Source organism: Erythranthe guttata, chromosome 14 (genome assembly GCF_056151865.1).
Source record: "Erythranthe guttata isolate IM_541 chromosome 14, IM_541, whole genome shotgun sequence".
NCBI classification, from domain to species: domain Eukaryota; kingdom Viridiplantae; phylum Streptophyta; class Magnoliopsida; order Lamiales; family Phrymaceae; genus Erythranthe; species Erythranthe guttata.
Genome location: NC_142546.1, coordinates 7,564,107 through 7,581,235, shown reverse-complemented (window position 1 = coordinate 7,581,235; position 17,129 = coordinate 7,564,107). Strand labels below are relative to the sequence as shown.

The 17,129-nt window shown below is 35.1% G+C and overlaps 2 protein-coding genes across 2 annotated transcripts; both read left to right on the top strand.

Annotated features, from left to right (window-relative positions):
• Positions 1 to 162: 162 nt before the first annotated feature.
• Positions 163 to 3,720, top strand: AOX2 (alternative oxidase 2). Its single transcript, XM_012979955.2, has 4 exons — positions 163 to 736; positions 1,670 to 1,798; positions 2,327 to 2,815; positions 3,461 to 3,720. The coding sequence occupies exons 1-4, from the start codon at positions 368 to 370 to the stop codon at positions 3,518 to 3,520; spliced, it is 1,047 nt and encodes a 348-aa protein (XP_012835409.2). The 5' UTR covers positions 163 to 367; the 3' UTR covers positions 3,521 to 3,720.
• A 1,438-nt stretch (positions 3,721 to 5,158) lies between these two features.
• Positions 5,159 to 9,211, top strand: LOC105956134 (putative pumilio homolog 8, chloroplastic). The gene is made up of 5 exons (XM_012979969.2): positions 5,159 to 7,303; positions 7,379 to 7,541; positions 8,236 to 8,399; positions 8,504 to 8,762; positions 8,869 to 9,211. Exons 1-5 carry the CDS (start codon positions 6,012 to 6,014, stop codon positions 8,974 to 8,976), a joined length of 1,986 nt encoding a protein of 661 aa, XP_012835423.2. The 5' UTR covers positions 5,159 to 6,011; the 3' UTR covers positions 8,977 to 9,211.
• Positions 9,212 to 17,129: the final 7,918 nt, after the last annotated feature.

The window sequence follows — 17,129 nt, the reverse complement described above, 5'->3', positions numbered from 1 at the left end:
ATTACCCGGTAGTCCCTCCACTAATAACTATCCACGTGTAATCAGCCAGCAAACTTCACATTGCTTATCCTGCACCCGCTCACACCATACATTTTTTCCAGTAAACTTGGAGAAAAAGAAAGGCAGTTTCCTAATAATTCGTGTCCCGGTCAACAGCTATCCAAACACAGCCCTGAGGGAACCAGCTACTTTTGGTGCACCTACATCAACCAATAAACTATTGCCACGTCATCTGATTTCGAATAAAATGAAATTTTCTCCACCGTTTACAATTTAATTTCAGGTTCAGCAAACCGGTTTTCATGAATATATTAATACATTCCAGATCAGTCTTTTGAACTTGGGGTTTTTGTCTTGAACTGCAAAAATGAATCACTCGGCGGCGAGATCATTGATGAAGAGTCTGGTCGGCGGCGGTAACTACGGCCGCCACGTGTCGTCGGGGTTACGTGCCGTGGCGCCGTTTGATGCGTCGGCGGCGGCCGCCGGTTACCAGTCGCAGGGGTTAAGTATGGTGTTGATACGGTGGGGACGGATGATGAGCACGGCGCCGGAGTCCTCTTCTCCGACTTCGGTGGTGGTGGGGAAGGACGAGAAACGCGACGGTGCTGTGGCGACGGAGAAGGCGGAGAAAGGCGGCGGCGGCGGCGCCGTGGTGGTTTCGAGCTATTGGGGGGTTTCTAGGCCTAAAATCACCAGAGAAGATGGCACGGAGTGGCCTTGGAACTGCTTCATGGTAACATGATTAAAAGCATCTGTGTGTATACTGACACGATGAATTGCTTTTTACTGCAATTAATGCATCTGGCATGATAAATTGTTTTTTACTGTAATTAATGCATCTATGCATATGTTTTTGTCTTCTGATTTTTTCTGCATTTTCTGTTCCCCCAATTTGTGGTAAATACTTTAACCAACTCTGAAATTGAAATCACGCCGGATGATAATCTTAAAACAGAGATTAGAAGCCTTAATTAATGATGATGATGATGGATAAGCCTTAATTAATTAATGATGATGTAAGGTGTCAATTGCTTTAAGGTAGATGGTTTTGGTCTGTCGATTTCTAGCTAGGGAGAGTGAGCTGTGATAGTAGGAGTCTCGGAAGAAACGGTAACGAGTTTGGTGAACTACGGTGGTGTTAGCAGTAACTCTGTATCGTTTAAATGTTAGGATACTCGAAGTTTCAAATCGTGTTAATGTAGGTTTAGGTTTGGCCTACATTTTATTCAGCAATGAGCAATTGTTGTGCCACGCTATATCTTTTGATTTGAAAATTGAAATTGCAATTTAGGATCGGATAATTGAAACTAAAGAAGAAAATAGAAGCCCAAAAAGCATATCGGCTATCAGTAGGAAATAGTTAGGGAATAGTGTAAGTGTTGTCTTTGAATACGAGAGAACAAGATAAGGGGGAAAACTTATACCCAGTGCATTATCTTGTTTTTGGATTGGCTGCAATGTACTCTGGCTTCGTTTTTGTTTTTTGATGTATAGGTAACAGAAATGATGTTGGAGTCCATCACGAGCTTCTAATGGTTTGATGTTGTTGTAATTTGCTGGCTTGGAGTATTCACATCTCAGAGCAACTTTGCGCGTTGAACTGTAACAATATTTTCGTTGTTTTGTAGCAACCTGAACTATTTTCCATTAATTTTACATTGTGCAGCCATGGGAAACTTATCAGGCAGACGTATCAATCGATCTTAGCAAGCACCATGTTCCGAAGACGTTTGCTGACAAAGTGGCATATCGGACAGTGAAACTTCTTAGGATGCCCACAGATTTGTTTTTCAAGGTTTGCAGTCTTCGTTATCTCCACACATTTGCTTGTTCCTCATGTGTTGAAACGATAGTTCCAAAGCACATTGTTTCCTGAAATATGTAAGCATTAGTATTATCTTGCTATGATTTTTCACTATGAGCTTTATTTAGTAGACGAGGTAACTATGTGCATGTGTCCCTCACTCTACCTACTCCCTCAAAAATTAGTATGTTGCAGTTGTGATTTAACTAAACCTACTACAGCTATTCAACCTATAGGGTGATGAATTATGCTGAATAGATATAGCCGTAGTCGATTGCAGCTAAGGTCAATTGATTTGTCTTACTTTTAGACACATTTGCTTAATGGATAGATATGGTGATAAACTCCGTACGATTTCCTGGATGCATATTATTGCTTAAGACCATATTTCGACTTGTTGCTTCACATATAAAAAAACCTCTTTTCATTGTTTTCTGTTTTAGTTATCCCAGTCAGTAATCTTTTCGAGCTTCGAATAACAGCAAAGTCTACTAATTATACTTTGGAATTATTTTGCAGAGGCGGTACGGGTGTCGTGCAATGATGCTTGAAACTGTGGCCGCCGTTCCTGGTATGGTGGGAGGAATGCTGTTGCATCTGAGATCTCTGCGCAAGTTTCAGCAGAGCGGTGGTTGGATTAAAGCACTGCTCGAAGAAGCCGAAAACGAGAGGATGCACTTGATGACTATGGTGGAGCTTGTGCAGCCAAAGTGGTACGAAAGGTTTCTGGTTCTCACTGTTCAGGGAGTCTTCTTCAACGCCTTCTTCACACTCTACCTTCTCTCTCCAAAACTCGCACATCGAGTTGTCGGCTATTTAGAAGAAGAGGCCATACATTCGTATACTGAGTACTTGAAGGACATTGACGATGGCAAGATTGAAAATGTCCGTGCCCCTGCTATTGCTATCGACTACTGGAGGCTCCCCAAAGACGCAACTCTCAAGGATGTTATCACTGTCATCCGCGCTGACGAGGCGCATCACAGAGATGTCAACCATTTTGCTTCTGTGAGTTTTGCTGACTTTCTTGAATATTCTGTTTTTTATAATTTATAGCATTTTATCCTATCTATATATTTTGGTGAGATAATATAATAGAGGGTATAATATGCCTTGGTTTGGGAATGTTGATGTGATTGATATAATCGATGAATTGGTTTAGGATCACAAATGTGATATGTGATTATATAATCATATGTTTCAGATTTGTGATAATACAAACCTTGTATTTGGGTAATATCTGTCATAGGATTGTGTAATAATAGGAATTGAGTGTGGACTACATATTGAAATCCGAACCCAATCCTAAGCCTCAAAAACGTTGTCTATCGAGTCTCGTCATAATTCCCAAACAAGGGAGTAGGAGATGGATGAGCTTGCATTTGCGTAATTTTCGTGGTTAGTCATGATTTCGGGTTTTGGGTTTTTTTTTTTTTTTTTTTTTTTGGGGGGGGGGGGGGGGGGGGGGGTTGTTAATTTGCTAGATGACTTGTTTGTATTCCTCAGAATGTAAGATTATTGTAACAAGGCTCCGTTTTCTCCAAAGGCAAGCAAAAATCACATGTCGTTCGATGATTGCCCTGAAATTGCTGTTTATATCGGCACTTAATTCTAATTATGCGGCTGATTTGTTATTTATATTTGGATATGCAGGATATTCATTTCCAGGGGAAGGAGTTAAGAGACGCGCCAGCACCTGTTGGATACCATTAATGGAGGTCGTTTTTTCGTTATTTTTCATTGTTGCTAAAAAAACGATTTAGGTATGTTACATGTGTCAATGTTTTAAAATGATCAGAGGCAGTTTGAGAACTTATTATTCATGCTTTAATATGGTAATATACTCTGAAATAAACAACCATTAATTGGTTAATAATGATGAAGTGTGTGTGTAGGTGTGTTAAAGCCTTTAATTCTAGTTTTACACATTATCTTTATTTTTTGGACTTGATAGGATTAGATAGTGTTTTAATGTACATAATATAAAAGATAATTAGTATATCTCAATATTACCCTAGACGAGAATCAGTGACTTAGTTGGTGCAGTAAGATAGGCGACTACATGTGTAATTATACATGTCGTGTGATTTGTGGATTATTGCACGAAAACGAGGTTTTCACACACTGCACACATGTAATTGCTCGTTCATTTGCCAATAATTATTAAAAATAAGTAAATATAATATATATCCTTATTTAATTTAAAAGAATTGGACTTGTAAAAACTAAAATATGCTACCACAAAAGCACCATCATGTGCACCGGTGTGTGTCTATTTTCGTGTTCATATAGTACTTTTCCAGTTTTGCCCTACTTTCGATTTTTAATATTATAATATCATAATATTATAATAAAATAATATATACATGAATATTAAAATTGTGATAAGTGAAGAATGCTATTTAAGGGAGTCTGCATGAGCTGGTAAAAGCCCATAATGCCATATGAAATATATGACTATGGATTATGACACTTTTGTGGTCCATCAGCTCTATAATTGCATTTCACTTTTCCACTTAACTTCTCACATTGCCCAAATTATTGTCACCTTGGCCAATTTTTTATTTAATTAATTATATTTTTTGACAAAAGAATTTCACTATTGTGTTACATAAGGCAGTTTTAATTAAGTAATTTTACCAACTAAGTTTTTCTTTTGTTTATTTATTTATTATTATTATTTTATATTTTGGTATAGTTTTTGTTCAATGATGACTTTTCCTAAGCCATATTATGAATAAAAATAGCATAAAGCCATGCACACCCAAACTAAAGATACGGTGAAAATCGCACTGACCAGATCGCACTTCACACTTTCGGAAAAAATCCATATTTTACTGAAGTAAAAAGTAATTCCAATTTCGTTAAAATAAAAACAAACAAACAAATCGGAAATCAAAATGAAAAAAAGGGGTTCCGATATCCAATTTTTTCAGAATCATTCTTAAAATTAAAATCAAATCGATTTTTTAGGAACTATTCTCAACAATTTCGGGATTCAAAATGAAAATTATGCCCCATAATAAAAAAATGCGAATCAAAATCGACGAGATTTGGAAAATTTCGTAGATAAACTGAAATTTACTACGTAAAATGATCGATTTTCAAAATTCAAAAAATATGGTTATTATTATTATTATTATTAATTATTATTATTATTATTATTATTATTATTATTATTATTATTATTATTATTATTAATTAATCAATCTTGATCTTGAGCAAAGAATTCAAAAGTCCAGATCTTCAAACACCGTAAAAGGAGGATTACAAACGAGAAATGCTCTCAACACTCGAGATTAGTTAGTTAATCTCGTCACTAATTATCACCACTTATTTTAAATTTTAATCACACCCCATTATTACAGAAAAATATTAATTATTAATAATGTCTTTTAATTTTCAATTTGTCGCCTTCTTCCCTCTGATGTAAAAAAGAACACTCTCTCACTCTCAGTGTGTGTGTGTGTGTATGTGTCTCTGCGTATATCAGCAGAGCGTATGTCTGCCAGTCCCCAGCTCACCCAATATATCGTACAAATTCTTTTTGTCACTCTCAAACATATACATACACAATACAACCAGTTTTTTTTGTATGTATACCCGGAGCGAGAATTTTGTCCTGTTTTCTAGAGAGAGAAAGTTAGAGAGAGAGAGAGAGAACTGTGTGTTCCTTTTATCTCCCCCATCTTTAATGGTGTGAGTCTGTAGTCACTGTACCAATTGTCGTCTCTGTGTATCAGTATCTGTATGTATATAAACGGTATATATATACATATATACACAGTCCTCCATCTTTGCATGCTTCACCCACCATTTTGATTTTTTCACCATTGAAATCCAAAACCCAAATCAGATAACCCCAAAAAATCCAAATGATTTTCTCTCTCTCTCTCTCTCTCTCTCTCTCTCTCTCTCTCTCTCTCTCTCTCTCTCTCTCTCTGTTCATATGATTTGAAATTGCACCGAAGCCCCTAGCTCTTTCCATATTTACTATCAACACCTCTGTTTTTTTTTTCCTTTCTACGGTGACAAACCCAGATGCTAAAAATCACTAATCTCTAGTGGGTTTCTCTTTCTTTTACCGCTTTTCCCTTTTTGTGTGTGTGTTTTGTGTGTGTAATTTGTTAGTGTTCTTCTTGTTGTTGTTGTTCTTTCTGTGTCTGGTTTTTTTTTTTTTCTGTTGTTGTTTAAAAAAAAAAGAATGAAGGAAGAAGAAGAGTTAGAAATGCTACTAGGCGAGATCTCACACGCCACGTCATCATCATTACATCACCACCACCATCTTCAAAATCACTGCAGCCACGTCGATCATGCTTACATCCACGGCGGCGGCGGCGGCCATGCATCGTGCGTGGCCGCCCAGAGAAACAACCGCCATGGATGGTGCGACGGTAATAACAACACCACGACGATCCACCCTCTTATGTACGACGACGACTGCTTCAACCCCCACCACCACCACAAGTACGCCGCCGCATCTTCCCCTGTAAGCGGCTTCTCACTCCACTCCGACGGCTCCTCCTCCAGCCTCTTCTCCAGCGGCGGCGGCGGCGGATCCCCTCCTTCCCCTCAGTTCGAAGATTTCAAACCACCACCAGCACCACACTTCCCCCACAACAATGGATTCTCTCTCGATTTCAACAACAACGATTTCTCCGATTATCTCGATTTATCCCGAAATTTCAGCAAAATGCACATCGCCGCCACCGAGCAAAGGGGCATTCCGATTTCCCCATACGGCGTCCATCACGAAGCTCCCGATAATTACCGAAATCGGTATCCCGATTTCGGCGTCCTCAACAACAATCCCTCTGTTCCAAGAAAACCGATCCCGAATCTCGAAAGCGTTCGATTCCTCCCAAATCAACCCGAATTCGAAACCCCTTCTTTAACGAGCTCTCGATTTTACGGAGACGATATAATGGGACTATCCTCCTTAATCAACAACAATCCCACCATTAGTAGTGATAGTCTATTCTACCCTCCGAGAAACGGGCTTCTTACACTCCCGACTCGTTACAATGAAGAAAATTTTATTCATTACGAACGAAACAAAGCCCCGTTGAGCGTCCAAAACGAGGATAGTTTCATCGTCCACGGTGAAAGTATCGATCAACGTTTTCGAGGGCGTAATAGTAATAGTAACACCCGTTCGGGCAAGAATAGAGCGAACCACGTGGGGCCCGCGGTTCCGACGATGAATATTTCGGATTCGAAGTTCAGTTCGCTTGCAGCTGCGCGGGGGAATATATACCACATAGCGAAAGATCAACACGGATGCAGATTCTTGCAGAGGGTGTTCGAGGAAGGGACTTTGTTGGATGTGTATATTATATTCGTTGAGATAATCGGTCACGCCGTCGAATTGATGATGAACCCGTTCGGAAATTATTTAATGCAGAAATTGTTGGATGTTTGCAGCGAAGAGCAGAGGATGGATGTGCTGTTTATGGCGACAAACGATCTCGTTAGAATCTCATTGAATACGCATGGGTATGTATGTTCGTACATTTTGCTTTGGTTTATTTAAACGATTCATTTAATTTTTTATTTTTTATTTTGTATTAGGACACGAGTAGTGCAGAAGTTGATCGAGACCGTTAAAACGAAGCAGCAAATTTCGCTGATTATTGCAGCGCTCGAACCGGGGTTTCTCGAACTCGTCAAAGACTCTAATGGGAATCATGTTATTAAGAGGTGCTTGCAATGCTTTCCGCACGAGGATAGGAAGGTAAAATTGCTCTCGATTGAGTTTTACGATTTATTTATTTATTTATTTATTATTATTATGTACCTTTTCGTAAATGGTACTTATTCAAAGTCGAGCATCGTCTATATAGATTGGTATGATCTATTTTTTTTCTGCATACTCTATAGTTATTTTTTTTCTTAGAGATACACGTATTTGGAATAATTACTGTCGATGAAAATATCGCAGTATCTCGTAATTATCAATTTATAATTTACCTTTGTTCATATATATATATATATATATATATATATATATATATATATATAGAAATCCATCGCGGTTTTTTGCCGTTATCTGATATTTGTCTGTCGTTATGAAGATGCTGTCGGATTTGTCATGTTGCCATGTGAATTGATTTTCTTGCCAATGTTCGTTTTTTCTAGGGAGGAATTCTGTTTTTTGTCGTTTTATCGAGCATAAGTTTAAATCGAAAAACTAAAAAGCGTAAAATTTTCTTGCCAAACACTAATTATAGGGACGAAAATCGAAAAACTAAAAAGCTCGTTTTGAATTTTGTTTAAATGCACATTGCACTAGAAGACTCCTAATCGGAAACTAATAGCTTTGTTTCAATTTGCGAAAGCTCGAAAATCTGACTTGCATTCTGGATATTTCGAATGTCTAGTTGTCAACCAAGTATCGTCTTATCGATTATCTCGTTTTTTATTTTCAGTTCATTTTCGTTGATGCTGCTAAGTACTGTGTTGAAATGGCAACACATCAGTATGGATGCTGTGTTCTTCAACGTTGCATCAGCAACTCAACTGGGGCCCACCTCCAAAATTTGGTCTCCGAAATTTCCGCAAACGCCCTTCTACTCGCTCAAGATGCTTATGGGTAACCAAAAAAAAAACCAAAATTTAATATCCATTTTATTCTTGCAAGTAAAATATTTACCATTCTTTTTTTTTTTTCTTTTTTTTTTTAAATTTGGGACGCAGAAACTACGCGGTGCAATATCTATTGGAGCTTAAAATCCCGAGTGCAATATCGAAGATCACATCTCAGTTCGAGGGCAATTACGTCCATCTCTCCACGCAAAAATTCAGCAGCCACGTCGTTGAAACGTGTCTCACCGTATGTAACGAAGAAACGCGTTCAAAAATCATCCGCGAATTGCTCTCCGCTTCTTACTTTGATCAGCTGCTTCAAGATCCCCATGCAAATTACGTTGTCCAAAAAGCCCTCCGTTTTTCTCAGGTACTAAAATTCCGATTTTTTTTTATTAATTTATAAAATTTTAGAAATAAAACCAAGCGCGTAAATTGTCGTTATTTTTAAAATAATTCGATATTTTATTAATTAGGGGCGGCTCCATAATTGTTTGGTTCATGCAATCGAGTCGTACAAGGTGATGTCGAGGAATAGTCCTTACTCGAAGCGGTTTTACTCTCACAAGCTTTTGAAGAGGTGATAAATAAATTGAGTTAAATGTTGTTGGTTTTCTTTTTGCCGACTCTATAAACGGAAACTTGTTGTTGTCGATTCATCGTTTTCTCGGTGAATCGTATTTTATTTTTATTTTTCTTTTTGGGCATTTGGTTGCAAAATATCTTTGTTGCTACTGCATTTCTCTTTTTTTGGCTCATATGAAGAGTGTATAAAATAGGCACAAGATTGTGCTTTCTCGGTCTTGAGAAACTTATAAAGATGCAGTGTTTTGATATATATATATATATATATATATATATATATATATATATATATATATATATATATATATATATATATATATATATATATATATATATACACTTTGCTGCTATGTGTACTAGTGTTATTGTTTCTGCTGTCAAATAAGAAGAATTTAAACACAAAAGTTTGACAGTAAAGAACAATTGCTAAAGCTCGGTTTGTTTAAGAACCGAGCTTCGATGCATTGTTCTTAACTCGATTTATACAAAAAAAGGGCAAATTACGGCCACCCACCTGAGGTATGGTCAAATTACGAAGAACTCCCTCATGTTTGGGTAATTACAACCACTCCCAAACAATATGTTTTTTTCGTAATATGACTATACATTAGGGGGTGGCCGTAATTTACCCAAAAGATGATAATAAAAGATATACGATAAATTAAAGCTATATTTGAGTTCAGCTCGATTAAAGCTCGATAAGATGATTTAGATCTTGATTGAGGTTTGAGCAGAAGCATATGCAAGAAGATATAATCATACTTTCCGAAGTCTTCTTTTCCCTTTATTTTTATAAGCTTGACCAGAAAATGTAGGGGGTATTTGGTACTTATCATAATTGAGGGGTATGTTTGTGACACACTACATAATTATGGGGTGCAAAGTGAATAAAAAAAATTATGTTATCTTATTTCTAAACTAGTGTCTTGCTTAAAGTGTGAGTGTCCGAATACTTTAGTTTGATTTCTATTTATGTGGTTACAAAAATCAAGAGACAAATTTTCTAAGGCATTGGAAGCTATCTTACTCAACCACTCTTTGACAAAGTGATTTTTTTTGCCTATAAATGGATTTCTTTCCCCTAGCTCTAGCTAACCTCATGCAAGAATAAAGGTTACTTCTTGTTTCCTAATACATAGCAATCTTTATTTTTAGGGTAAATTACACATACACCCCTGAGTTATACTAAAATAACTTTAAGGTTCATGTAGTATTGATAATTACAGTCACACCCCTAGCTCTATATTGTCTCCACAACTGCCTAAAACTCATAGCTCGATGTGTAATTTACCCTTATTTTTAACTCTTAAAGAAATACAATGTGAATGATTTATAACTTTCCGAGGTATAAAGAGCTAGTAATTCCTTTTAGGAGTGTAAGGAGCCAAAACACTATATTTAGAGGGTATAAAGTGGAATTAATCCATTATTCTCAGAGAATGTATTTCTTAGGACGTGAATTAATTTGTATTTTGTGAGGTCACATTCTTAAACAAATTGTATAGGATTGTGTTGGATAGCTTTATAGAAAAAGAAAACATATATTTATTAATACCTATTTTGATAATATAATGGGATCACTATAACAAATCCCAACTTTTCCTTAGTTGGATACCAAAAAAATAAAAAATAAACAATTAATCATAAATTACTTTAATACCCTTAATGAAAATCAAAATCAAAAAAATATTACAAATATTATTTTTCTTTCTTCAATACCAAATAATCAAAACCCCTCAAAACTCATTTCCCTCCTCACTCACAAACCCCTCACCTCCTTCTTCTCCCTTCCCAAAAAACCCTCCTAAAAAACTTCAAAACTAAAGAAATCAAAAGCTTACACAACTTGCAAAATGACGTCAAATGACAATAAAATGGTAGTTTACGATCAAGGAGAACCCATTCAGGTATGTATCCATGTATTTTTTGAGCTAAAACGTCGATTTTGATTTTTTTTTCTGCCATTAAATTTCGACACATACAGATCGAAATTGTGCTTATTTTTCGACATGTATGGGTCGAAACACATAATAGTTGATATTATATGTTTTCGACTAGTAACTGCCGAATTTATCCTCATTTTCGACACTTAAGTCTCGAAAATAGTGGTCAAATTCGACAGTTACCCGTCGAAAATATATAATATCAATTATTATATAAGTCATATTTCGACACTTAAGTGTCGAATTTGTCCATTATTTTCGACACTTAAGTGTCGGAAATAGGGAACAAATTCGACACTTAAGTGTCGATTTTTTTCTGTTGCAAATTTATTTGTCTAATCTTTTCTCCACTTTTGTGTAAATCGATTGCACCCATTCATTTACCACGTCAGAAAAATTCCCAACACAAGAAGCTTTATTGGCATGGGTTCGTGAAGTATGTAAAAGAATTGGAATGGTGTTAATGATTGCGGGTTCGAGTGACGGGAATAGAGGACGTAGGACACCGTATGTGATTGTTTGTTGTGAGCGTGAGGGGCCTTTATGCTGGCAAGAAGGCCTTTATTTTTTTTAATTATTTTTTTGGACTCAAAATCTATTTCAAGGTAACATAAAAAAATATTCTAAGTGTTTTGGACTAAAAAAAAAAAAATTCAAATTATCAAAAAAAAAATGTAACAGTTACTTTTCGACAGCTAGCTGTCGATTTTTCAGATAAAACCGACAGTTAGCTGTCGAAAAGTAACTGTTAGTTTTTTTTTTTTTTTTGATAATTTGCAAATCTTTTTTTTTTTAGTGAAATTAACTTCAATGTAACATAAAAAAACATATTCTAAGTGTTTTTGGACTAAAAAAATCAAAATTGTAAATTATAAAAAAAAATTTATTCACAGTTTATGTACAATTTCGATATCTCGGGACCTCGGACCGGTTTGTTGCTCGAATCATCAACTTCTACAGTCGATGGGAGAGGTAGAGTCGGCACCGGATTCGTTGAGGAAGAACCCTCTCCAGACTTAGTCTTGGTCGTAATCTTTTTCTTGGTCGTGATTGTCTTGCCCTTGCCCTTATCGGATAATTCCTTCCTCTTCTTACGGTTCGAGACAGCCGGGTATACGAGGTTCACGTGGTTCTTCCACTGCAAAAACCCGAAAATAACACACAAATAAATAAATATACATAATATAAAAAACAAACAACAAAAAAAAAATTAATAACAGTTCATTTTCTACAGCAAACTGTCGAAAATGTTGGCAAAATTGACAGTAACTTGTCGATTTTGCCATAATTTTTGACAGGTTGCTGTCGAAAATGAACTGGAATAAATTTCAAAAATTTCACAAAAATCGACAACAAAGTGTCGATTTATGCATAATTTTCGACGGCAATATGTCGAAAATTTTGAAAAAATCGACACTTTCAGGTCGATTTTTGTGAAACGAAGAACAACCCACGAAATTTCTAATCAATGCTCAAATCGACTGAATTTAGATGCACCCATTACTAATTAACGATCATTCCTACCTAAAACAATAAAATCCTAAATACCCATATCAAACAATCAAATCCTAACTCAATATTAAAGAAAAAAAAAACGAAACTAAATATTACTTGTGATAACGACGGTGGCGGTGACGGTTTGATAACGACGGAGGTTTCGGCGGCGGCGGCGTTCGGCGAGGGTAGGTAGATTCTGGCCGGTGAGCGACGGTGGAGGGAGGAGGCGGCGCCGGTGGGTGGGTTGAAAGGGGAGTTTTTTTTTTTTTCCTTTTCTTTTAATTGGTTTTAATAAAGTAATTTCAATTTTTTTCTAATATAATTGATATTTGTAAGAAACGGTATTTTTGTACTTTTAATTTTATTTTGGTATTAAAGTAAGAAAAAACTTATAAATATGTACTCAATTGTAATTTTAAACTTGGTAGTATTGAACTAAGGAAAATTTGGAATTTGTTATAATGATCCCCTAATATAATTGATACGATCTCAATTGCTCTAAAACCCAAATATCAAGAATCTCATATAAAGTCCAAAGGTAACCCAACCTAATTTTACCATGCCCACTAACACTTCATAGAGCCTGTCACTAGACTCACGTGGAGTAGACATAGACGATGAATGTGACTACATTCCGCCCAATATCAGAAACAAAGGCAGAAAACTTGCAACATTACATGGACCAGGAAGAGGCCCACTTACGGCATAACCTCGAGCGACCACACCAGCGTGCTCTCTCCTTTTAACTGGCCAGATCGCCAGATCGCATAGAGCAAGATAGCTCGCCCTCAGCAGACAAACACAACTCATAGTAGTCACACTATCCCCACGTGTGGTCTGACCGAAGACAGAACGCGAGACCCACCGCTCCATCTCATGGACATGTATAAATACAGTCTTGGAGCACAAAGTTAGGACAACTTGATATCCTCTCCTGAGTATTCCTACTACACACATTCTTATTATTATTATCTCTAAATATACTTATATTGTTATTCCAACGATTATGAACTCTATTTTTTATAAATGTGACGGAAGAAGGAATTTAGAATCAATATCAAGAATTATCGAGAATTACAAGTGGAATTACAAAAAAAAAATAAAAAAAATAAATAAATAAAAATAAAAATAAAAAAATGAACGGCAAACGCAAAAGAAATATCTTGATTCTTGATTCTTGATCAACTTGACATTCATTTCAGACAACTTTTTTCTTCCTCAACTGATGGTAAGAAATATCTAAAAACTGGTGATGATAGAGAAGTATATATGTATAACAGGCACATGCATGTGAAGTTTGGTTGGGGTTTCATCACAATATAGTTAAAATTGGATTGGACTAATGCTTTATATAGTACTTAATTAATAAATATCTTTTAGTTAGACTATTTTAATGCTTTATATATAAGGTAAATTACACCTACACCCTTAAGGTATGCTAAAATAATTTTAAGGTTCTTATAGTATTGATAATTACAGTTACACCCCTAAACAATTGCCGGAGTCAAGATTTCATGTCGTGGGGACTGATATGAACTATATTTGTTATCCGCGGGGGCGTTAGACGAAAATTTATAAATCTTATATAAAATAATAAGGATTTAAGAAATATTAGTAGAGTCATGTCACCCCTGATCTAAGTCGTCTCCACCGCTGCCTGAAATTAATAATCAGTTAGAATTCTAACGGAATAACTTATTCAATGCATTATTCCGTACGGTTTCTAATGTTTTAGGAGGTGATTGTAATTACCGATACTACATGGACCTTAAAGTTATTTTAACATACTCCAGGGGTGTGGGTGTAATGTATCATACATTTTATTATAATTTTTATTGTCAAGTATTAAACTAATCATTGTTTTCATTTTTGAAATTTTATCTCGTGCATCGCATCGCATGACGATTTTTTTTTTTAATTTAATCCCCGATTCCGCATCTATGTATTAAATCATCAATGCACATTCGCTCCGAGCCGTTGGTTGGACAATACATTGATATAATTGACGTGAAATATCGATGAATTACTACAATAAATTAATCCCAAACACGTGCCAAATTGAAAGATAGTACGATACTTATGTTTCAATTGTTGCATGTGACTTTATATGGACAATTTAATGTAATTGTGGGCTGTGGGAAACCAATAAGGGAGATGTACCCTAACAAGCAACCATGAGTTTCGTGTTATCTGAGGTTTTAATATTAATATTAATATTATATTAATATTATATTAATATTATACTAATATTATATTAATATTAATTTCAATCTAGTTAAATTAAAAAAAAAGTATTTAATTTCTTCACGCTTTTGATCAGTCACTTCAAAAAAACTGGCACCGAACATTATTTCGATAAGATCTTTAATTTTATACATCCAAACATGGGGAAAATGTTTATGTTGTGTTGCTGATCTATATAAATATCCATATTAATTATATCATTTTTTATAAATGAATTACATTAGGGAAAACAAATATATTTAAAAGTGCTTTGAATAAACAAACACATGCCATGTAACTAAAATTGATAAAAAAAAAAAAAGAAAAAAAAAAGAATATGTAGCTTTAAATATACTATATTATTATTCAATCAATTGTAGTGTTCGTTTGTTGAGATTGTGTTGGTGTTACTTACAGAAATATAGTTGTTCCCGTTACAGTTATAGTTGATTTCATTAATCAACTAGATCGTGTGGTTGATTTTGATAATTGCAGTTTATTTGGATAATTTTGTACTCGAAAACATCAATATAGTTATTTTTAATTTTGATTTTTGTTGGTCTCTTACAAAAAATTGCTGCGTTTGATACCTTGTAGTTGATTTCGGGGTCTACTATTTAATTTTAGTTGTTTTCAGTAATGTTTTAGTGAATATTCTAATTAATTAATTTGGTGGTGGACAATTTATGAATTTGTACAAAATACAAGTAAAAGAGAAATAAAGGAATAATAAAATAGAAAATATATATTTAATTTAACGGTGAAATAAAATATCTTGAAGGATGAAAAAACAGTACGTCTCAAAGATATTTTATATTAGTTGATAATTAGTAGGGCGTTAAATATCAAATCAAGGTGACTTCTCGTGCCCTCAAACGATGTTTATAACACAAACTATTGTTCAAATTATTTCCCCCACGTTGTCAACATTTTCAGCTGCATGCAGCCCCATAATATTGCTGTATATTTTCCCTGTAGACCTAATAGTACAATTGTACGTTGCATGCATCTCTCTCTCTCTCTCTCTCTCTCTCTCTCTCTCTCTCTCTCTCTCTCTCTCTCTCTCTCTCTCTCTCTCTCTCTCTCTCTCTCTCTCTCTCTCTCTCTCTCTCTCTCTCTCTCTCTCTCTATATATATATGTGACATGTTTATGCAAATAAACTTAACATATACAAGTTAAAACAAACCCTATTTGCTTCTCCAAAATCACTACATAAATTCTTGTTTCCTTTTATTACAAACAAACATCAGAAAAAAATGGGAAATTACTGGAAAATCTCATCATCATCATCATCATCATCATCAAAATCAGATGAAGGGAAGATCAAGAAGAAGATTAATAATACTCCAAAGGGGCATATTGTGGTTTATGTTGGTGAAGAAATGGGCAGATTTGTAATTCCCATTTCTTTCTTGAAAAATCCTCAATTCCAAAAACTACTCGACGAGTCGGCCGAAGTCTATGGATTCCATAGCCGTGGAGGAATCATTTTGCCGTGCACCGAGTCCACTTTCTTTAATGTCGTAAACTTCTGTCGTTGCAGGTCCGATCGGTCCTGAGATCTAGGTAGTACCTAAGCAAACTTTTGAAACGAATCCCTCTCCTTATGTTTTAGTTTGTTTGGGTCTTTTTTTCTTTATTATTATTTTGCTCATCCAATTTTTATTATTTAGCCCACTCAAAAACTCAAATTATGCAGAAGAAACCCTAAGAGTTTATCTCTTCCTAATTTATCCAAAACAAAAGGTCCTACTTTTTTTTTCGAGGGCGCTGCCTCCGAACCCTCGAAATTTTAAGCTCACACTGTATTAAATTTCTGGACTCGCCACTGCATAGAGTCCTCAACGTCTGGCTCTGTAAAAGTATCGGCCTGGGTTGTATCGAGACACCGATTGTTTTGTGGTGGAGGCTCGAAAGTAGGTCGAGTCATAGTTGATTTTTGGTTTTAGGATGAGATAGTGATATAGTGAACTATTGTAATGGATTTGTGGTGTAATTTGAGTAGAAATGGCCACCTATATATATAATGGAGACTTATCCTCACATTGCCTTAATTCATTGTTGCTAAATTTGGGATTGGACATTTCATCAAGCATGTAATGTGGTGTTCTTACAATCTCAATTGCAAGAAATGATAATAATAATAATAATAATAATAATAATAATAATAATAATAATAATAATAATAATAATAATAATAATAATAATAATAATAATAATAATAATAATAATAATAATAATAATAATAATAATAATAATAATAATAATAATAATAATAATAATAATAATAATAATTAAACAAAAAATGTGGACATTGGCTAATTAATGTTGGATCTTTGTCTTTGCAGGGGCCCGAGACTATGTGTATAATTTTGAGGGCAATTGTGTATGGTTTTGATTAGACAAGAAGACTTCAGCCGTAATTTTGGAAGTCATCAATTAGCTCCAACTAACTACTTTTTTTTTTCCTAATATAAATGCATTTTGT

What these genes read in the sequence shown, in the direction of transcription:
- AOX2 (XM_012979955.2), top strand. Translation starts at nt 368, where the DNA reads ATGAATCACTCGGCGGCGAGATCATTGATGAAGAGTCTGGTCGGCGGC. An exon ending in GGCCTTGGAACTGCTTCATG is followed by an intron (nt 737 to 1,669) that starts GTAACATGATTA and finishes TACATTGTGCAG; the next exon opens with CCATGGGAAACTTATCAGGC. An exon ending in CCACAGATTTGTTTTTCAAG is followed by an intron (nt 1,799 to 2,326) that starts GTTTGCAGTCTT and finishes ATTATTTTGCAG; the next exon opens with AGGCGGTACGGGTGTCGTGC.
- LOC105956134 (XM_012979969.2), top strand. Translation starts at nt 6,012, where the DNA reads ATGAAGGAAGAAGAAGAGTTAGAAATGCTACTAGGCGAGATCTCACAC. An exon ending in ATCTCATTGAATACGCATGG is followed by an intron (nt 7,304 to 7,378) that starts GTATGTATGTTC and finishes ATTTTGTATTAG; the next exon opens with GACACGAGTAGTGCAGAAGT. An exon ending in TTCCGCACGAGGATAGGAAG is followed by an intron (nt 7,542 to 8,235) that starts GTAAAATTGCTC and finishes TTTTATTTTCAG; the next exon opens with TTCATTTTCGTTGATGCTGC.